This window comes from Balaenoptera musculus, chromosome 15, assembly GCF_009873245.2.
Source record: "Balaenoptera musculus isolate JJ_BM4_2016_0621 chromosome 15, mBalMus1.pri.v3, whole genome shotgun sequence".
Lineage (NCBI taxonomy): Eukaryota > Metazoa > Chordata > Mammalia > Artiodactyla > Balaenopteridae > Balaenoptera > Balaenoptera musculus.
Window position 1 is genome coordinate 11576002 of NC_045799.1, and position 23082 is coordinate 11599083.

The 23082-nt window shown below is 44.6% G+C and overlaps 1 protein-coding gene across 6 annotated transcripts in view; it reads right to left on the reverse strand.

Annotated features, from left to right (window-relative positions):
- SLC9A8 (solute carrier family 9 member A8) overlaps positions 1 to 23082 on the reverse strand; it is a 72444-nt gene that overhangs the window by 26156 nt on the left and 23206 nt on the right. For 3 of the 6 annotated variants that reach the window (XM_036825161.1, XM_036825160.1, XM_036825164.1), the window contains exons 5-9: positions 18266 to 18349; positions 12724 to 12825; positions 11571 to 11650; positions 5794 to 5937; positions 277 to 415 (exon numbers count right to left, since the gene is read on the reverse strand). In XM_036825161.1, coding sequence (XP_036681056.1) covers positions 277 to 415; positions 5794 to 5937; positions 11571 to 11650; positions 12724 to 12825; positions 18266 to 18349 — 549 coding nt within the window. Of the gene's footprint in view, positions 1 to 276; positions 416 to 5793; positions 5938 to 11570; positions 11651 to 12723; positions 12826 to 18265; positions 18350 to 21057; positions 21231 to 23082 lie in introns of those variants that run through there. The other 3 variants (XM_036825163.1, XM_036825162.1, XM_036825165.1) reach the window with 2 other exon arrangements.

Here is a 23082-nt window from a genome sequence, read left to right on the forward strand (position 1 = left end):
GGAACTGAGAAGACCCCAAAGTCAGATCTGATATTCAACAGTGTACATGTTTTTTAAGCTTTGAAAAGTGATATCCTAAATTTCACATGTTAAATTTTAAAATCCTTGAGTTTAAATTAAAGTGTTCTTCAAACCAGAACTAAGCATAAAAATCCTCCTTAAATACGACTTTAGACTAAAATTGGTCCCCTTAAGGAACTGGAGAAAATGACGAGAGATGGATGTAATTAGGAATAATCTTCTCAGCCATGTGTGTTCATCATATTAAAAGGATATTAATGCAGAGATTAAGCCAGTGAGAGTGCCGAGTGCTGCTGAGCCAAAGAACATTTTGAGGAAGTAGCCAAGGGCTTGTAAAAATGTTTGCCACCCACTGACATCTGACATATTTTTTCTTGTTAAACCTTCAGCTGTGCTAGGAAATAAAAGAAAAAAAAGAAAGAAGTTAAAATGTTATAGACAAAGTTATTAGAAATTAACTTAGAACTCAAAACTTATTTCTGGCTTATTCTCTCGTTCATTCACTCATCATTCAACCCGTTAGTCAAACACTTATTTGTTCACCTACTTTGTTCCAGGCACTGTGTTAGTTTCTGGGGGTTTAGAGATGAGAGCAGGTGCCTGCCCTTAGGGAACTCTATAGTCTAATGAGGGAGAAAAACAAGATGGAGGGCTTTCCTGGTGGCGCAGTGGTTGAGAATCCACCTGCCAATGCAGGGGACACGGGTTCCAGCCCTGGTCCGGGAAGATCCCACATGCCGCGGAGCAACTAAGCCCGTGCGCCACAACTACTGAGCCTGTGCTCTAGAGCTTGTGAGTCACAACTACTGAGCCCGCCTGCCGCAACTACTGAAGCCCACGCGCCTAGAGCCCGTGCTCTGCAACAACAGAAGCCACTGCAATGAGAAGCCCGTGCACCACAACGAAGAGTAGCCCCCGCTCACCGCAACTACAGAAAGCCCACACGCAGCAACGAAGACCCAACACAGCCAAAAAGAAAAAGAAAAAAAAAAGAAAAAAAAAAAACAAGATGGAAACTAGGACCATCTCAGGAAAGAGCAAAGAGCTGTAGGAAATACACGGTGGGCATCTAACTCAGACTGGTGGGGGTCAAGGAAGGTTCTCTATGACACATGGGCTGGGTTTCAATTTAGGATAGAGAAGAGTTAACCAGGTGAAGAAATGAGGGAATGCACCCAAGGCAGAGGGAAGAGCATGTGGGGAGGTAAGAAGCCCCAAAATACTAGCAGCATATCTAGGAGCAGGAGATCACACAGATGACCGTGGACAGAACACAGGAACTGGCTGTGGGGGGAGGGGGCTGGTGGGGAGGACAGTGGTAGAGTAAGGCAAGAGCAGCAGGCAGGGCCAGGCCCCGTGAAAGGCTTTCGATGAACCAAGCTAAGGAGTTGGTGTTTCATCCTGAAGGCCCTGGGGAGTCACAGGGAGTGTTTTCAGTGCAGGGTGGGCGTGGGGGAGTGGGGATCCTGTGGGATAAAACCCGAAACTGAGGCTGTGGCATGAAGTCAGACTAGAATGGAGCCTCCTAAAGAAGGAATATCAGTGGGTAAGGCCCAGAGTGGGGATTTGGGAGGAGACATCAAGAGGAAGAATTGAAAGGACTTTCCTTTCACTGCTACAGAGCAAAGAAAAATGTCAGCAGCCATTAAATTCAACTGTTGGTTTTATCCCCAAAGGTAAAACCATTACACCATTAAAATAGTTATTCTCATTCAATATCCTCCTCCTGCTGATTCCACCTTCTCTCAAATCCATCCACTTCTCTCCCTCCCTCCCCTACTATCCTCCAGCTCAGGGCTTCTGCCTCGCGGATCTCTCTCTATATACATCCTGCTCTTCCTAGGAGAACCCATTCTCTACTCAGGGGCCTGAACGATCCCTTGAAAATGCACATCTGATCGAGTTATTGGCCTGTTCAAAACCCCCCGTCAGTCTCCTGCTGCTTCCTGGGGGAAGCTCAGCCTTCTGAGCCTGACCGACTCCTCCCACCACACCTCCCACCCCACCTCCTCCTCATTCGGGCCGGCCTCCACTGTCACCGACACCTCCCCGTAGGTAGGTCGTAGGTCACTCTTCCTGGGCTCCAGCTGACTCTGGCTTGTTCTCAGAACCCAGGGTCAGTGACACTCCCTCAGGGACACCTGCCTTCACATAGGCCAGCCCATTTACAGGCTCTCCTGGTGCCTGACTTCTCCACAGCATGTGGAACTAGTGAATCATTCCATGAGGACCATGCCTGTGTCCACCTTGTTCACTGCCATATGTCCAGAGCCTAAGCAGAGCCCAGCACACAGAAGATACTCAACAAATTTTTGCTGAATCAGTAAACAAAACAAAGAATTGTCAATAGTAATGTTCAGCTTCATTAATCTGCGTTTCATGAACTGGTATAATTTTAAAGCAGGATAATTTGTGATAAAAGGGTGGCTTGGTCAGATAACCTCAGCCTTTTCTGGTGATTTACAGCATAATATAACATAATAAAGGTTCTGAGAAGTCCTGCAAAAAAAGAAAACCAACTTTTTTCACATAAAAGTTTTCTAAACTCACCCCAATAGCCCCATTCCCTTTCTTTCCCAGCAGATCCCATGTTAACATCCCAGCTTGGGGAAAGCTGGGAACCAACAAGGTTCTTACTGGGAAAGTACTTTTGACCTCTAGGTCCCAAAGGGATCCGTGGGCCACAAGCATAGCATCCAGCCCCCACCTCATTTCATTACCACAGCTGGGACACTGGCTGGTGTCACTGCTTTCTTTTCATGCAAAGGAGACTGAGGCCTAAAGAAACTGGCTAACTGGGTGAGGTCACACCAATGGTTAACAGCAGACCCAGGGGCGAGGCCAGTGGTTTCTGAACTCAAGATAAATGAAGGTAGATTTCGGACTCTTTCTAGCCTGGAAATGTTGTGCATTTTATTTTTTCAGGTCATGTTTCTCACACCTTAAAGAATAAAAGACAATGATGCTTCAGGATCCATTTCATGAGCTTTAGCTGCAGCTGCAGAGAACAAAAGGTTTCCTCTACCACAATTATTGTAAGAATAGATTGTCATAGTAACAAATCAAAGCTAAAAATAATTTAATTAAGGTTAATGAAGAAACAGAAGATACTCAGCTTTCTGGCACTTATGAAAGTGAAAACATTAAAAAAGGGGTAATTCATTCACATATTCAGTTACAAAGATAAATGTATCATCATCAGATCACTTTGAAAAACAAGATATGATTCTTCCCTGTAACCAAGGAAAGCTGACAACACCTCCCCCTACACTGCAAAAACAAGGCAGTCCTACCACATCCCCTTTCTCCCCCATCTCCCGCTTTTACCTGAAAATGCCTATGGACTCACAGGACAACCCATCTGAGTCAGAGACTTAGGTCAGTGACTCCTACCCCAGCCTGTGTACCGGTAAGTAGTGGAGGTGAAGGCTGGAAACCATATATGCACGTGGCCCACTGATTCAATTTTGGAAACTGTCATCATAGGTGAACTTGGCCTTCAAAAGCAGTATTCCAGGAAGAATGTATGGCTAGTTACAATGACTCCATCCTTTCTCATTTTAAAAAGAAAGTATCTCCTAACCTTTGGCCTTTTTGTGGCAAAGGAGACCTGGGAAAGCTCAGAAAAGATCCTACTTCTGACAGATTTAAGAAAAAAATAAATTAGAGACAAGACAGTTGAGTTTAGCTCCTCATGTATAAGAATAACTCATGATGTCACCTCCAATTTAGGCACAATTCCTTATCACAAATGTTCAAATGCACAACCAGGACACAAGATAAAGGTAAAAACCAGAAAACTGAGACGCTTTCAAAGTAGATCTTAAGAAAAAATATCAGATTTTTTAAAAGCTCTTACAGCATGATATATGATAATTTCCTAATAAAGCTATAGAAATTTTTGCTAAGAGAAACATGAAAAAGCCAGCAATAGGGAACTGGTCAAATAGATCACAGTAAATACATAAATAGATCACAGTAAATCCATAAATAGATCACAGTAAATCCATAAATAGATCACAGTAAATCCATAGAAAGAATACTCTGCAACTAGTTAAATGATGTCATGAATATAAATGATGTTTATCAACGCCATTCAATGGAAAAGTTACAGTACAGTATATACCCATCTAAATAAATTACATGTACCTTCTACCAAATTGTTAACTGTAATTATCTCTTGGGAGTTACAATGCTCGTATTTTTTTTTCTTTTCTTTCTTTCTTTGTTGAGTTTTCTAAATTTTATATGCAGAATATATGTATTATTTTAGAATATATACATATGTTTTTGTTTTGTTTAAGGGTCTGCTGAGCACCTCTTTCAATTAAGCAACATTTGGTAAGTTCTTCCTGCAAAAGCAGGACAAAAACAGGACAAACAACAGCTGGGGGACAGGAGCAGAAAAGGAAAGGATCTCACATTAACCGATGGCAGATGCTTTTCACATAGTATATTTAACTACTCAATCCTCTAATCCAATTCTAGGCTGAGGCATTATCACCCTCACTTTACTGTTGAGACACCTGTGGCTCAGAGAGGTTAAGGAGCTGACCCAGGGTGTCACACAGCTGTGAGTGGCCATCACTGGGACTTGAACCCAGGTCAGCCTGACCCCAAGACCTGGGCTCTTTCCATGATAAAATGTTCTTTTATTCCAACATAAGAATGCTGAATATAGTCTATAGTAAGGCTTTTAAGAAAACCACAGAGTGGTTATGCTTTGCAAGGAATCCCACAACAAAGGAAACAAGTCCAAAATCAAAATGGAAAAACTATTCTTTAACAGAACACATAATGGCCCCTAAAATTCTCTTAGCTCATCTCTGATACATTGTCCAGGGCTCTTTTCTCCAACTGCTTTGACTGTCTGTACCTTCTTGTTTTTTGGTAAAACTGTCTGGGTCTCCTGCCCATACATGAACACCACAAACCTGGCCAAGAAAATAGCAAGGAAATAGCCCCGCATCCGACAAATGGATTTGAGATGAACTTAGACTCATTTGCTTTTCCCAATGACTTCTTGACATTTTATGGCTCATCTTTAACTTCTCAGATCCTATCAACAAGGGCAGTATACCAATGAACAACTGAAAAAGAGCTGCAATTTCCAAAGTAGCTTTCACATAATAGCATCTTAAGGCAGGATGCCTGTGAATATCACTACCGTACCTTACAGCTGCGAAAAGGAAGGTGACGTGCACCAGCTCACAAGTGGGAGAATAGGGCCTCTGTCACATGCTTTCATCTGGAACAATGCTGCCCAAGTACTGATCCCTCAACGGGCTGCTCCATCATCATCTGGGGACTCACCCCAGACCTACTGAATCGGAAGCTCTCAGGGTGGCACCTGGGAATGCTACATTTAATAAGCACCCCCGGTGATGCTGATGAGAAGCTGGGCTTTATTTATTTATTTAGGCCACACCCCATGGCATGGGGGATCGTAGTTCCCCGACCAGGGATCGAACCCACACCCCCTGCATTGGAAGAGTGGATGGAGTCTTAACCACTGGACCGCCACTGAAGTCCAAGCTGGGTTTAGTTTAAAAGCACTGCTAAAAGGTAGATCCTAAAAGGCAGATTCTCCTCTAATCACCCTGGGCCTTGACAATATTCCTGGGGCACATCAAGGCTTGTCAGGCCAGAAAGATGGAGAAGCAGTGAACCAATCACCCAGAGGATAAGCAACTGTACACGCAGCTGCATGGAAATATCTGCCCCTCTGATACAAGGCCCTTTAGTTCCGTCACTTGAAGAAAGCACACTTACTTGGTCAGGACAATGGAGACTGCATCGTTGAGGATGCTCTCTCCAAAAACCAGCATGTTGAGCACCGGGTCCACATGAAGTGCGTTGAAAATAGCAATAGTAGCCACTGGATCAACAGCAGAAATTAGGGAGCCAAATGCAAAACTGTCAAAGAGAAAAGGAAGGGGTAATTCTGTAATGCTTAACCCCTGGTCCACACAGGAAAACATTAAAGTCAAAGACTGTATGTAGTATAACATAACAGTACACACTGTAGCTGAAGGAACCACAGAAGATGGTGTTTTTTCTCCACTTAAAATACCTGCTAATTTACATTGTGGGTGGAGAAGTGAAAGTCCCACTCTACAAGTTGTTGTTATGAATGGCCTGGTTTTCCACTGAGAATACCAAGATTTTATTTTGACCAATGTCAGAGGGAAGACTTTTGCTTAAAAACATGACAGCCATCCCAGCCTTCTTGGTCAGAGCAGCTGGAACCATGGTGGCCCGGAGGGCCTCCCCTAAATGGCCCATGTGCTCCTGGGTCTGACCTCTGCTTTGCCCCTTGCCACCAGGCCACCGGAGTGCCATCTGTGACCGACGCCAGCCTCCACTCAGATCTGCAACATCTAGGAAAGTGCCAAAAGTCAGCAGCAACTCCAGCCTGCTTCAGGAGCTGCGCAGCCTGGGAGGCAGACAGCGACACCAGTGCTGCCTACCGCCAGGCCGGCAGCTCTCGCCCCAGTACCCACGAGGGTCTAACTACCTCCGACAAGTGGCCATTAACTGCCTAATATGTTTCAAGCACTAAGGCTTTTTTTTTAAAAAAACATTTATTTATTTGGCTGCGTCGGGTCTTAGCTGCGGCATGCAGGATCTTCGCTGCAGCGCGCAGGTTCCAGAGCGTGTGGGCTCAGTAGTTGCGGTGAGGGCTGAACTGCCCCACGGCGTGTGGGATCTTCGTTCCCTGACCAGGGATCGAACCTGCGTCCCCTGCATTGGAAGGTGGATTCTTAACCACTGGACCACCAGGGAAGTCCCAAGGCTTATAATAATAGCAAATATTTATGTGGCACTTACCACGTGCCAGGCACTGCTCTGAGCACTTTACATATAGTAACTCAATAATCCACAAAGCAACCGTATGAAATGGTACTAGTATTGCTCTGATTACACTGAGGGACAATGAGGTTAAGGAACTTGCCCAAGGTCAGACAGCTAAGGGGTGGCAGAGCCCAGATCCAAACACAGGCCTTCTGGCTCAGGGTGGGTGCTCTTAGCCGCTACACTGGATACAGCAAAACCCGGAGGCCAAGGCCAATTTAGAAAAGGCGAGTGTGACACAGGAAGTCAGGGTGATGAGAGAAAGAGTAACATGGCGGGGTGGTGTGGAGGCATGGGGGTGGGGCCCACTTCGATCGGGGGGTCAGGAAAGAGGGGGGTCTTCTCTCTGAAGAAATGAGGCTTATTTAAATGAGGGCCTACCTGACAAGAAGCAGGTAGACAAGCCAAGACCTGGGGGCAGCGACCAGAGCAAGCTACCTCTGAGGTGGAGCAAGCTTGGTTGCCTGAGAAACAAAACAGTGAGCCTGGCAGCAGCGCAGGGAGGGCGAGTGGCTGGAAATGTTGGCGTCTGGGAGGGAGGCAGGGCCAGGTCACCCTGCGGGGCCTCGGGGGCCGCCTAAGGAGTCAGGACGATTATTCTCGCAGCCCATTTGTCTTCTTCCCCTTAGAGTTCTTGCAAGCCCTTGTTGGTTCCCTCAGAAGGCCTCGCCTGGCACTGCTTTCCTTCCAGCTCAGCAGAATGGTTAGGTCTGCCCCCTTCCGCAACACAAGGAGCCACGACGGGACAGCCTCGGGTAGAGACGTGAGCCAGAGACCATCCACCTGCTTCCCGCCCTCACCAAGCCTGCGGTCTGGGAGGGGTGAGGCGCTAGCTGGCCTGGGGACTGGAGCGTGCTCTGTCCACCGTATGTCACCAGCAGCCTTCCACGAGCATCTGGCTCCGGGCTCAGGGAGGGGAGTGCTGGTGGCAAGGGACGCGTGGCTGCCCTGCCAGTTCCAGTTCTCTTCATAAATCAATGATCTGGCATACTGGTTTCCATGGTGGCACGCTGAGTTCGCTTAATGTGAATTCCTGCAGGAGAGCCTGCTCACTTCAAAGACGGCCTCAGCTCAGACTTCAGTTCCCAGACTTGCCCTGTCCTCACAGAGCTTGTCGCGTGCATTATGAGCTGTGACTTCACCTGCCTCTCACCTCACTGTGAGCGCCCAGAGATATCTGGGGAAGGCAGGCAGGAGGGAGGGATCGGGGAGGGAAGAAAAGGTAACTCCACCGAACAGCTGCCAACCCGGGAGGCCACGATTTGTTGGCAGCTGGCCTTGAGGTCCTTGCTCTGCAACCCACAGAGATGCCTCTCTCTCCTCTCCTTCTTTTACTCCCACTCTCATCACCCACAGCGACATAACAGAGGCCTCGAAGGAAGAAAACGTCTAAAAAGTACATCTTCGGGACTTCCCTGGTGGTCCATTGGCTAGGACTCTGTGCTTTCACTGCCAAGGCCTTGGTTCGATCCCTGGTCAGGGAACTGAAATCCCGCAAGCTGTGCGGCAAGGCCTAAGTAAGTAAAAAAAAAAAGAAGTACATCCCAAAGCAGGGTGGGAGCCTGGGAGTGTGCAGCGGGTTGTGTGCTGGGCGACGACTCTGCGCGGCTCGCGGGCCCCTCCCTCCATCCCTCAGCAAGTGCAGGGTGGACAGCACCCACGGCCCCAGTGGGTGTTACCAGCTCTGGTAACAGCACTCCAATTTCCCCTTGTGGAGCCAGGCCTCCTCCACTCTCCATCCCTGTATTGCGTGGGGCTCTAGGGGTAGGCAGGGGACCCAGGCCTGGTCAGAGGTCCATCGCCAGGCATTTTACCAGGACACCAGGAATTAGGTTGGCCTTTCTGGCGGGGACGGAGAGGGTGATGGTGAGCCAAAAGCCATTGGTGCTGCCACGTTGGGTGAGAGCGCCTGAGGATGACATCGACCAGGGAATAGCTAAGACAGAGAGAGGAGAGGTCCTGACATCACAGGCCCCCAGAGGCTGTCATGCAGGAAGCCATCACTCTGGGGACACTTCTGTTCTACGAGTCAGCAAACTTCTTTTTTGCTAAAACGAGTTCGTGTTGGGTTTCAGTTGCACTGAAAGAGCCCTGACTGATGTTCTTTGTCATAGTTCCTGTGGCATCCTGAACTGAAAATCAAACAGCAGGAACTAGAAGACAGAGTGATGAATGGACAGAGGGATGGAGAGATGGAAAGATCTGTGGTTAAAGCAAATCCACTGAAAACAGTGATTGTAGAATCTAGGTGGTCATGTGCGTGTCCACTGTACAGTGCTTCCACCTTTTCTGTGTGTTTGAAATTTCCATAATAAAAGGTTGGGGGAGAAGTGCTTTGCATAAATTATGTAACACATTTAGCTTTGGCTGAGACTCTAAATTGGGGCACAGTGTTTCTGACAGTGAACATGGAAAGTCTGAAATATGAACTGCCTGAATCATGGAAAGGTCTGAATATAAGCAGTCATTGAATCTTGCCCGCAGCTGTTCCACTTCACACATTATGACCCAGTCTTTTAAAAGGCCAGAAGCCAGAAGTTCAACTGAACAATGTGTTTTCTTTATTCCATCATCTCAAAAGACAGCAACGTCAACAAAACAAAAAGAAAATGGACTGGGGGACTTTCCTGGTGGCTCAGTGGTTAAGAATCCGCCTGCCAATGCAGGGGATATAGGTTTGAGCCCTGATCTGGGAAGATCCCACAGGCCGTGGAGCAACTAAGCCCCTGCACCACAACTACTGAGCCTGCGCTCTAGAGCCCATGAGCCACAACTACCGAGCGCACGTGCCACAACTACTGAAGCCCATGCACCTAGAGCCCGTGCTCTGCAACAAGAGAAGCCACCGCAATGAGAAGCCCCGCTCGCCGCAACTAGAGAAAGCCTGTGTGCAGCAACGAAGACCCAACGCAGCCAAAAATAAATAAAATTTAGAAATTAAAAAAAAAAAAGAAAAAGAAAATGGACTGGGATGGTGAAATAATTTAGGGTGTATCTATGAGTGGATTAGCTCTCCAGAGGAAACACCAATGAAGTAAAGCCTTCTGTGCAAAAAAGTTATTTTTATGTTTCCTACTGTGCAGAGGTCCATGGGCCTCATGTTTGACCTGCATGGTGTTTTGAAAAATGGATTAAGTTGGCAACATTTGAAACAGGAAAATTCCCTCTTAAAATCCAGAAACTTGGCCTCTTTTGGAAAAAAAACAATTAAGTATCTGGCAATCCTGGGCCCATGTTCCCACGTGGTAATTAGCAGGTGGAGCTAAGAGGTGGCTGTCCCCTTCAGACGACGGGCTCTCTGGCTCACCACTGTCACCACCTCCAGACACACACCTGGCCAGCTCCCCTCTGTGAAGGGTTCTGCCAGGCCCTGCAGCTGTGTGGGTTTGCGACCGCTGGCTAATTTCCCCCAGAGCACCCCCCATCTGTGGGACAGTCACTTTCTAACAGGAAAGGAAGCGTCTGCCCCACAGAGAGAAACTCCCCCTGGTTCTTACTCTGCTTGTCTAAGGGCCAGTTCTTTTATTCCTCTCCTCCTGAACATCCCAACCTCCGGTTCAATTCAATTTCACAAGGATTTATCAAGCGTTTTTTGTATCTCTAAGCAGTTGCCCCCAAACAGGTTGAAGGAACGAATGCTGTGACATCTTCCTTTACATCCACTGGGTTTTGAGCATTTCTTTTCAGTTGCAAAATACCTACAAAATGCAGGGCATCAGTTCTGCTCGGCTTCATGCTCCTTATGGGAACAGGAATGTGACTTTCGCTACTTGTTTGTATAGCAAGACTATCTTACAACAAAGGCTTTGAAATTTATGTCCCTGGAGAGAAAATGAGATTGGACTTGATGCTATCAAAGGCACATTTCTCACGAAAAGGGCTCCAAGATTCTAATCTCCAAGTTGCTGCTGAAGGCTGTAAGCTCTGGCTGGCCCCGTGAAAGGGACCCCGGGGCCGAGCACTGGGCCCCACTTCTGAGCTCCCCAGCGAAGCCACAAGACAGAGCCCAGTGCTCCGGGGGAGAAACACAGAGCGAGGCTGCATTCTCACTGTGCTTCTCAGAGAGGGGAAACCAGGTCATGCTGTGTGTGGGCACTTTTTTAGCACTAGGCTTCCTAGGTTGCTTCTTGCTATGCCAATTATGGAAATTTCTGGATTGGGCTCCTAGACAGCAGCTCTGAGGGCCCAATGGAGTAGCTGCAGCCTGAGAAGGATGCCCACAACAGAGCACCTGCTTCCCCCTCCCCATCCCCACCGCCTTGGTGGGAATCCCAGAGTAAAGATTCACACCTCACCCCCGACTCCATCCCCAATCTATCAAGAAGACAACTTTTCATTATGGCCATTGCAAAGCCTTAGAAATGAGTTGAAGATGACTCTTAATAATAAAAGGACAACGGTGCAGCGTGCGGTGTGTGTGAGGTGGCAGTTAACTAACCAAGAGTTATTCCCTTCAAAGCTGAAACTACATCATTTCCATCAGCAGCCCTCTGACTGGAGATCTTCAAAATTCCTCAATATAGTTTTGATTCATTTCAGAGACACAAATTAATTCAGAGTAGATTCTACAGCAGAAATAGTCAGCAAAACGAAAAGACAGAATAAAGAAGTACCACAGCCAGGAATCAATGTGGAGAAAACTTGGCCCCAGTCTGAAAAGTAGCCACATGGGTGTTACAGTATGAAAGGTTTACCTGTCTGTCATGTTGAGTTTAGAGATTACATCAGCCTGTAAAATAAAACACACAAACACACAGACACAAAAAAAAAAACCCTGGAGAACAGCCAAGAAGATTAAAATGTCCATTAGTGCTTTATTACAAACTAATAAGGACATTAATCTTCAGTCCCCAAACCACTTGAAAAATACAGAAAACTCCTAAGTTTTAGTTTAGGCATGCATTCAATCATCATACATAGGAAGTATGAAAATGAACACTAATACTTGCAAGCCAAATTAACTAGTTTTCTTCTCTGAAGTTTATTCCCATTTGATGCTGGAAGCTGAGCAATGAAGAAGGTTGCATGACAGACAGATTTATTCTGGTGCCATCGAGGCAGCAGTAAAGGTGAAAATCAGATGGAATGGGCTTTTACCGACAGCCATCAAAAGAAGCAAACACATCTGACACATGTAAGAGAAATCTGCCAGTCACCCCAAGGCCTGAATCTCAAACTGCGTTTGCAGAACTAGGGCGGACAAACTTTCTGCAACTGACCATATTGGAAAAGAACTGTGACATGCATAGACGTGCATAATGCAAAGCTACAGATACTACCTTCCTAGGTAGGTCTGGTTTAAATTAATTCAAATTAATTTGAATTCAAAGTACAAAACACTCAATTGATGACACCGGGAATTGGTTTAGCAATGCTGGAAAATCCAGGGAAAATAATTCTACAGGAGGACAGCTTAGAATTGAGTGAAGACATTCAGAATCATCTTTGATTTTTAAAATGCAAATTTTTATTAAAGAAACAGTGTTTAACCTTGATTCAGTCTGATAATAGAATTGATACTGTTATAATTTGAAGATCTTGATGTATATATTCTGCTTTATTTTTAGGTATTCCAACTTAAGACAATATTGGTTTGCAAATAAGATCAAATACTTTTGGGGATTATGGAAAAGATTCACTCAATTCCAGACACTAAAGCTTCTCGAGGACACTGAGAGACAACTTCAGCATGCCTTTACTGTGCCTTGCTTGAGTCTGGATTTCTTTGCAGGAGAGCATTTACCTTGACTGTAAAACCCAGGCCCCATGAGGTGTCTCTACCCCACTTCCCTGCATGAGCTCTAAGAATGTAGGCTTTTCAAAGTTTCTCAAAGATGTTTTCCTTACCTGACCCAGAAAGTAAATTCCTCCACCTACTACAAAAGCGGAAATTGCCGTACCAAAAACAGCAAATAGGGTGATGGAACCAATATTTTGAAAGAAGTTACCCTGTTTGAGAGAACAGAAATGAGAGGAATGATTAGAAAGGCTGGTCTGCTCAGTGAAGACAAGGACCCCACAGCTGGCCCTCCTCACACGCTTGATTCTCTGTAAAGGGCACCATCACCCACCTTGGTTGGCAAGCTGGAAACCTGGGCATCTTCCCTCACCCCCACATGCAATGCAGAGCCAAGTCCTGTGGCTTTTGCGTTCCCCGACGCGGGGAACACATCTCCCTGCTTCTCACATCTCCCTGCTTCGCTCCATCACCATCCCCACCGCCCTTGCCCAACTGCCATCATCTCTCCCCTGGACCACTGCAATAGCTTCTAACAAGTCTCAACCATCCCTGGCCCTTGCCCTCTGCTCTCCAAGTGCTTCCAGAATGATCTCTGCAAAAGATAAATCTGACTGTGCTGCCTACACTCTGACCCCCACTTCCACTCAAAACGCAGTTAAAACCCAACCAAAGGGCTTCCCTGGTGGCGCAGTGGTTGAGAGTCTGCCTGCTAATGCAGGGGACACGGGTTCGAGCCCTGGTCTGGGAAGATCCCACATGCCGCGGAGCGACTGGGCCCGTGAGCCACAACTGCTGAGCCTGCGCGTCTGGAGCCTGTGCTCCGCAACAAGAGAGGCTGCGATACTGAGAGGCCCGCGCACCGTGATGAGGAGTGGCCCCCGCTTGCCGCGACTAGAGAAAGCCCTAGCACAGAAACGAAGACCCAACATAGCAACCAATCAATCAATTAAATAAATAAATCTTAAAAAAAAAAAAAAAAAAAACCCAACCAAAGCCTCGATGGTTTGACCCCTCGAAGGCCTCTAACCTCCCCTTTGTTCTCTGGGTTCCAGTCACACTGGTAGCTTTTTGTTTTTCAAACACATCATGCTCCCTGGGCTTGGACCACTCTTCCTTCCCCTTCGCTTAGTGAACTTTAATCGTCCCAAGATCTCAGGACATTTGCACTCTTCCTGAGGGAAGCCTTCTCTGATCCCTTACCCAAGTCAGATCCCAGTCTATGCTCTCAATGCACAGCGACTCTCCCCTGGTAGCACTTGACATAGCTGAAACATTACATTTATTTATGTAATTATTTGGTATCTGTCTTTCCCACTAGGCTGCAGGCTCAATGGGGGCAATGACCACATCTGCTTTTGTACAGCACAGTCACTGGCATACTGCCTGTCAGATACAAGATGCCCCATGAATAGGTACTGAAGGAATTAACTGTGTTTCATGTCTGATTCAAGTCCAAAGTTTATATAATTGTAATTTTTCAATTAATTAAGAAAAGGTACATTACTACAAAGAATGTCAGGATAATAGGTTATACTATCAGAAGCTCCTTTTTGTAGTCCACATCTTTTAAGCAATTTTATTTCACTCTATTAGTATCATCAAATATGACAGGTAAAATATATTCCCATCTATACAGCATTTAAGAGAAAATATTTGAGTCCAAGCAGTATGGTAACATCTTTCAAATTTCCATAAAATTTTAAAAATTAAGCTATTTATTAGAATCCTGTGGACTCTGTTTAGGAATAAGGGCAGGGAAACTTGATGGTCTGTGATTGTGGGTCTGGACAAGGAAAACCATTTTTTCGCTCAGAAACTGTCGAGCCATAGACAACAGGAACTGATACTTTTTTTTTTTTGGCCACGTCACGCGGCTTGTGGGATCTTAGTTCCCTGACCAGGGACTGAAACCTGGGCCCTCGGCAGTAAAAGTGCTGAGGTCCTAACCACTGGACCACGAGGGAATTCCCAGGAACTGATACTTTAAAGCTCACTTCAGAAGACTGCCCTCAGCTCAGCACTGACAACCCACTAAGCCTATCTCCTTCAGGAAGTTTCTTTGCTTCATTTTTTGCAATTTTGATTTGGCTGACCATAATCCGACATTCAGTTACTTTGTTCGGCATATCAATCTTTAGCACACAAAGAACTTTAAAATAGCTCAAGGCAAACACAATGATTTGGTTTTTTCCTAAACAAAAGGCTTTTCATCTATGAGTTTTTCTTTGCAGAGAGCTGCTTAATTTTGTTATTTAAAAATAGATTACACTAAGTCTTGGTCTGTTTATAGGGATCTAATTCTGATATAACTTACGTAGTTGGCTAATATTAATCTGGATGTTGAAAAGTTACCCACATTCAAGTTGCCCCACTGTAAGAACTTCCCTTTGCTACATAAAGCAAATTTATCTGCTTCTCTCAGACATAATTTAAAAAATGTTCTATTCTTGGGCTTCCCTGGTGGTGCAGCGGTTAAGAATCCGCCTGCCAATACAGGGAACACGGGTTCAAGCCCTGGTCCGGGAAGATCCCACATGCTGCGGAGCAACTAAGCCCGCGCACCACAACTACTGAGCCTGCGCTCTAGAGCCCGTGAGCCACAGCTACTGAGGCTCATGTGCCTAGAGCCCGTGCTCTGCAACAAGAGAAGCCACCGCAATGAGAAGCCCGCGCACCGGAATGAAGAGTAGCCCCCGCTCGCCGCAACTAGAGAAAGCCTGCGCGCGGCAATGAAGACCCAACGCAGCCAAAAATAAATAAATAAATAAATAAATTTATTTTTTAAAAAAGTTCTATTCTTTATATGATATTAATAATTTAAAGAACCAAATAGCTGCCTACCTAATGCATACCAACTGATGATAACTGTACTGAAATTTTTATTCCAAGTCCAAATTTACATCAGCAAATACAGCGATATTAAAATAAAGTCAACTTCCTATCTTCTTTGGGGGTGGGTAGGCAGTGGACAGAAATCTCTGAATGCCCATTCCAACTCACACTAGTCCCACATAAATCGTCACAGTTTCTGCTATAAAGCCATCTTCAAAAATATGTTCTCTTAAGAAACTACTATTTTCCTCAAATTTTGAATGAGTTTATTTCCCCTCCCTCCAAAAAATTAGAAAATAAAAACTTTACATGTGCTAATATAATAACCAGTCTTATGTTTTTAAGTCAAAATCGAATCATTTTTTGGGAGTTCCCGGGCAGTCCAGTGGTTAGGACTCTGTGCTCTCACTGCCGAGGGCCCAGGTTCAATCCCTGGTCGAGGAACTAAGATCTCACAAGCCGAGTGGCAGCCAAAGGGGGAAAAAAAAAAAAAAAATCAATCCATTTTCTTCAGCACTATTTTGAAATACTTTCATAATCTGCTCTCAGTTCTTTCAAGATTTGTTCACAAAATTAAAGAGTAAGAGATACTGACCTTCAAATCCTTCTTGCTTGTTTTCTTTTTAACAATTATCTGATGTCAGTAATGGTTTATAAGATATGGGATTTTTTTTTATATTAAACTTCCTTTTCACTTTTTCTTTTGATTAATGCACAATAAAATAATAACTTAAAAAACAATCTGGCCTGAACATCTTAGAATAATTTTGCTTCAATATCCAGGAGGAAAATAAAAAATTTAATTTGTATGTTTTTACCAAAACTCTCATAATAAATTTAACTCAAGTTTATTACATTATTATTAATAATAACACTAGTCATGTTATAATAGATAATGACAAGAAGCACTACCAATTATTTAATGTGGTGAGTGGTGCTTTGCATACATTCTTTCATCTAATGTAAATCTCAAAGCAACCTAGGAGGTAGGGTTTTGGGGATCTTTTTGTTCTCTGTTTTTAATTTCTACTCTACTCAAAAGGAACCTATAGGGGGCAGCGCATGATTAGGCCTAGGTCTCTCTGGCTCTAAAGTCCAGGCTCTTTCCTCTCTCCAAAGATAGGCCGAACCTTAGTCCTTCCAACCTTCAGTTTTTTAAAATCACATTTACAAAATAACTGTTGTATTACTAGTATTTTAAGTTGAATCACCTTTTTATTTTAAAACTTAAATACACTTATATTTAAAAAGAACTCATATGGACTTCCCTAGTGGCGCAGTGGTTTAGAATCCGCCTGCCAATACAGGGTACACGGGTTCGAGCCCTGGTCTGGGAAGATCCCACATGCCATGGAGCAACTAAGCCCATGTGCCACAACTACTGAGCCTGCGCTCTAGAGCCCGTGAGCCACAACTACTGAGCCCACGTGCCACAACTACTGAAGCCCGCGCACCTAGAGCCCATGCTCTGCAACAAGAGAAGCCACCACAACGAGAAGCCGGCGCACCGCAATGAAGAGTAGCCCCCGCTTGATGCAACTAGAGAAAGCCCGCAGGCAGCAACAAAGACCCAACGCAGCCAAAAATAAATAAATAGGACTTCCCTGGTGGCGCAGTGGTTGAGAATCTGCCTGCCAATGCAGGGGACACAGGTTCGAGTCCTGGTCTGGGAAGATCCCACATGCCGCGGGGTAACTGGGCCCGTGAGCCACAACTACTGAGCCTGCGCGTCTGGAGCTTGTGCTCCGCAACAAGAGAAGCCGTGATAGTGAGAGGCCCGTGCACTGCGATGAAGAGTGGCCCCCACTCACCGCAACTAGAGAAAGCCCTCACACAGAAACGAAGACCCAACACAGCCAAAAATAAATAAATAAAAAATAAAAATAAAGGAATTCCTTAAAAAAAAAATTTCAAAAATAAATAAATACATAAATAAATTTATGAAAAAAAAGAGTTTGCTATACAAATTAAAAAAAAAAAAAAAAAGGAACTCATAGACAAGGAAAAGACTCAGGTACACACACAAACTGGCTTAAAAGTGAGAAGCTCCTGCCCAGGCAGAAAGAGCCCCAGTGGAAGCTGAAGACAGAGACCAGAAATGCCAGAGCAAAGCAGAGAACTGAGCAGGGGCCAGTGACGCTGCTCTCCAGGGTCAGGGAGCCAAGAATGAGCGGAGCAACTGTGGGAGTAGGTGAATGGGCCAGAAGGAGGTGGAAGACTAGGGGGAAGGATGGGGCTCCAGTTTGGTGAGGAAAAGCAGGGCCAGGGAGAGGGTGGGAAGGAATGGAGACTGGGGCTTAAAGGGCATAATGGCTGGGAGTTGAGGCCCAGTTGAGACCCATCCATCCTTCAGTGTCTCCCCTCGCAGTGCCCTGAGAGGGGAGACACTGAAGGATGGATGGGTGCAAGGCAGGAGAAAGGCCTGATATGGTGACATGAGAACCAGTAGGCCTGGGGCACCTGTCCCTGTCATCCCAGGACACAGTCTGTCCTCTTAACATGGGTCAGTCTGTGTCCAAGAGGAGTCAATGTAACACCTGTGTACCATCAAAATCACTTTGGCTATTTCTTTCTAGGCAAAGTACCCCTCTATGGAAAACACTAGTAAGCCACACTGCCTGAAACCATGAAAGCAGCCCACTGACCATGTTTGCTCCCTCTGCAAGTCAGGCATGACAGTCCAGCTTCTACCACACACGCCAGGGTGTTCACACAGAGCCACCACTGCTAAATTAACACCCGAGCTTTTAAGGAACTTGCCCTACAAACACACGGAGCCACCCAGACCAAAAGCACTAATGTGTGCCTGAGTCTTACCTTGTGTAATGAATATCCTGACTCAAATATAATAGGTGGAAGCAAAAGGAGGAAAAACATATTTGGACGAAACATTTCTTCCTCCTGTAAATATAAAATGGATATTTTCAGAGGCATGAAATCTGTGTAATTAAGAAATAAATCCATCAATGATGAGCCAAAGTAACTGTTCTCTTAGAACCTGGCCCAGTGGAAAAATACAATGCTTAAACCACAACCTGATAATAAAACCAAACAAAAGGAGCGACAAAAACAAACAAACAAAAGGAGACAAAAACAAACAAATATACAAAAACCTCAAAACCTGCATTTAAAAATGTAGGACAAATGATTTTAAAAGGTGACCAGCAAAATAAATAGCAGAATGAACCACTTCCAAACATAAAGCGGTATGCTTTTTATTCTTTACTAAGGAAAGAAAGCTAATTTTAATATAGAAGACATTTCAATTCAAATAGAACACTTTCAAAAACAAGTCCACAAATTGGATTCCTCCAGGAAAAAGGTTAACGGTAAGCCCTAAAACAATCCACTTAGAGGAAGAGTAAACCCTACTCATGTTTAAAACAGCCCTGCCTTTTCTCTGCATGTCATAGACAACTATGCTATTTTCCTAAATCTGATGTGATGAAACAGTCCTCACCTGATGCCCTTGCAACCTGGGACATGGCTATAAAGCGAGCCCCTTGCCATGCTTTCAGATTCAAATATTAAGTACCATTATGAAAGGTGTTTTTAGAATATGGCCACCTTTGGGGGGAATGGAATAATAATTTCATCTTCTAAGGTAATACAGCTCTCTAGTTGTTGGTGGATTGGGGGAAAATACATACTGGTTCTCAAACCCAAAATGACTACAGGTAATACGCAGTTTATTTAATACTGCAAAATCAGGCCCTTTTCATATGAAAACTTCTGTGTCACAATCTTGACAGTCTGACTTCTTGTCAAAATCCCTATTCAAAAGAATGATAAATGTATCCTTACAAATGTACGGCTGTTACCATAAAGACTAAAATAACATTCAAAAAAGGCTCAAAATAGAAGCAAATGATGACTTCTGAAAATGCCTTATTAAGTCTTAAAATAACTGCCTGTATCACAAGCTCATGACTCAGACTGGGGCCATGTGAAAAGAAATGGGCCGATCCCTGTGCTTTGTGGGGCAACCTATTCGCAGGATCTGTGCAGCTGGGCCACTGCAGAGACTCTGGGAGTTTCAGAAACAAAACCTCCCCTGGGAAAAAGGAGAACCCACCTGCAGTGGGTTCACAGTGTTCGTTGTCTATTCCCAATTCATGTCCACCTGGAACCTCAGAATGCGACCTGATTTGAAAATAGGGTCTTTGCAGATGGAATTAAGGGAAGAATCCAGCTGAGATCATACTGGATTAGGGTGGGCCCTAAACCCAATGACAGTGTCCTTAAAAGAGACAGAAAGGGACACACAGACACAGAGATGAAGGCACATGAGGACAGACTGAAGCAGAGACAGGAGTTAGGCTGCCATCACCAAGGAATGCCTGGGACCACCCGAAACCAGAAGAGGCAGAGAAGGATTCTCCCTTAGGGCCTGGATTCGCTCCCCTGAGGGAGCGTGGCCCTGCCAACACCTTGATTTCAGACTTCTGGCCTCTAGAACGATGAGAGAACAAATCTCTGCTGTTTTAAGCCACCCAATTTGTGGTAATTCGTTACAGAAGCCACAGGAAATGCACACACCACCTTACAGTGAATAGTGTTACAGAAAGATCCCAGGTTCCTTTGGGCAGTATCTCCCCTAAAGTGGTCTGATGTGGTTTTAGGTGGTACTTGAGCAATGTGTGTCGAATACCACCGACCCCACGGATTGAGAAAGTCAGCCCTTTTTGATTCTTTTTCAATCCCGATTAAGTCAGACGCGTCAGTTTGGTGCTACCGTGTTAAGCCTCTCTCCAATATGCTGATCCCCCTTTTTGACAAAGAGGACAGGCTTGACCTCAGAGGCTTCAGCAAGCAAATGTACCACTTTGTTTTTATCGTATTTATTTATAAAAACAATATTGGTTTCCCACTTAAAACAGTATTATAATGTTTCCTTTAAAATAAATGTATATAGTACACCAACGTTCATAGCAGCATTATTCACGACAGTCAAAAGGTGGAAACAACCCCAGGGCCCATCAACAGATGAATGGATAAACAAAGTGTGGTATACACCGACCATGGAATAATATTCAGCCATAAAAAGGAAAGAAGTTATGACACAGGCTACAAAGTGGATGAACCTTAAAAACATCATGCTAAGTATTGATAAAATAAGCCAGATAAAAAAGGACAACTATTGTATGATTCCACCCATTTGAGGTACCTAGAATAGGTAAATTCATAAACACAGAAAGTAAAATAGGTGCTACTAAAAAAATAGAAAATACTAAGAAAAATAGAAAGTGGAAAAGAAAGTAGGGAGAGAGGAATAGGGAATTGTATAATGGGTAGAGTTTCTGTCTGGGATGATGAAAAAATTCTGGAAATAGATAGTGGTGATGATTAAACAACGTTGTAAATGTATTTAATGCCACTGAATTGTACACTTAAAAATGGCTAAAATGCTAAATTTTATGTTACGTATATTTTACCATAATAAAAGCTTTTAAAAAACCGTTACAAAGACATATACATAAAAAAGCAAGTTGATTTAAAAAAACATATTAAGCATAAGACAATATAGGTAGAAGGCAGGCCCAGCAGGACAGTTTGGAAACAGACCTACATGGAAAGAAAACACCCAGCAACTTCACTGTTTTTCTTACCTCCCCTGTTCCCTGCAGCACCCAGTTTCCAAACAGATCCTGCTTCCTGCTTTGGCTTCCACAAACACCTGCTCCTCCAGAAAGCCTGCCCAGCTGTCTTAGCCTAAAAACCTCACCCTATTCTGAGGTCAAGCACTGGTTGTCTAGATGGCTCTTCAGGGCACTTAATTACAGTCACCACCCAACTGTGGTTCACTCATCTATACTACTCAATATATTATTATTATTTAACTTAAAAACTAACATCTGTTGAAAAATAAATTTAATAATACCGAAGCATATAAAACTGAAAGTAAAAGATAACCTTTCCTCCTCCTGCTCGGAGCAGGGATCATACAGCATTCCCCAGGGGAGCAGCTGCACTCAGTGGCTCGGATCTCTGCTGTGGGGAATGTGGGCTTGGTGTTGAGAGAGCTTCTGCTTCTTCGAGAGAAGCTAGAAGTTCAAATTTTTATGTGAGGACTTCCCTGGTGGCGCAGTGGTTAAGAATCCGCCTGCCAATGCAGGGGACACAGGCTTGAGCCCTGGTCCGGGAAGATCCCACATGCCTTGTGGCAACTAACCCCGTGAGCCACAACTACTGAGCCCGCATGCCACAGCTACTGAAGCCTGCGTGCCTAGAGCCCGTGCTCCACAACAAGAGAAGCCTGCTCACGACATTGAAGAGTAGCCCCCACTCGCAACTAGAGAAAGCCCACACGCAGCAACGAAGACCCAATGCAGCCAAAAATAAATACATTAATTAATTTTAAAAAAAGATTACAAATTAAGCAGTTTAAAATATTTTTAAAAATCTATGTGAAATTTCTATAATTTTGTATAGATTAATAACATTTAAAATAAAACTGGGGGCACAGTTCTTGAGGTGCTAGCCTACTGTGTTCCCCCTTTGCCTGGCAAAGAAATGAAGCCACTCCTTCTTTCTCCTCCATGAAAAACAAAATAAAACAAAACAAAAAACTTAATGATTTTTTAATTGTTTTAAAATCGATTCCAATTTTGATCAATTGATTTTAAATCAAACAAAATGTGTTAGTGGGCGGTATTTACACATCAGGCTCTATCTAGTCTAAGAGTTGAGAAAGGGTGTACGGTCAGTTGCTCCTGCCCTAGAATGAGCCACTGTGAGGGGGGTTAAACTGAACCAGTTGAGCTTCATACACAGCATGCTCCAGTGGGGTCTGCCTAGCCCCTTCCTCAGCTGAGGGTAGCTCTAGAAATATTCCAAGCTCAATGTACATTTTGAGAATTCATTTAATACATACAATATATCCTGAATATTATTTATAACAGCTTCAAATTGTGTTTTACGTCAGACCATGAGGCTTGTTTTGCAAATTTTTTTTTTTTTAATTTACTTATTTCTTTATGTTTGGCTGCATTGGGTCTTCATTGCAGTGTGTGGGCTTTCTCTAGTTGCGGTGAGCCGGGGCTACTCTTCATTGCTGTGCGAGGGCTTCTCATTGTGGTGGGCTTCTCTTGTTGCGAGCACAGGCTCTAGGTGCACAGGCTTCAGTAATTGTGGCTCGCAGGCTCTAGAGCGTAGGCTCAGTAGTTGTGGCACACGGGCTTAGTTGCTCCACGGCATGTGGGATCTTCCCGGACCAGGGCTCAAACCCGTGTCCCCTGCACTGGCAGGCGGGTTCTTGACCACTGCGCCACCAGGGAAGCCCTGTTTTGCAAATTTATACGCTACAGTTCCACAGGTAAATTAATCCTCACACCTAGGAGCTGCGTCAAAATAGGAAGGGCTCAAATGTGACACATTTTAACCATACAATTCTTTTAATATTTTGAAATGGACCTTATTTCCCTCCACAAAATCAGTTTTGTTACACACTTGTTAAACTCCCTACTCGATATAGATGCTCAAAGTTCAAGCTGAAACTTGAGTTTCAATTAGTCCTTGGACCTCACGCTCTAATGACCATTGTGTGAACGTAAGGGTGGGAACATCCACAAGTGAGGACAGCATGGTGTGGCGGAGAAAATATAGAACACATAGGACTAGATGGTCTGGACACA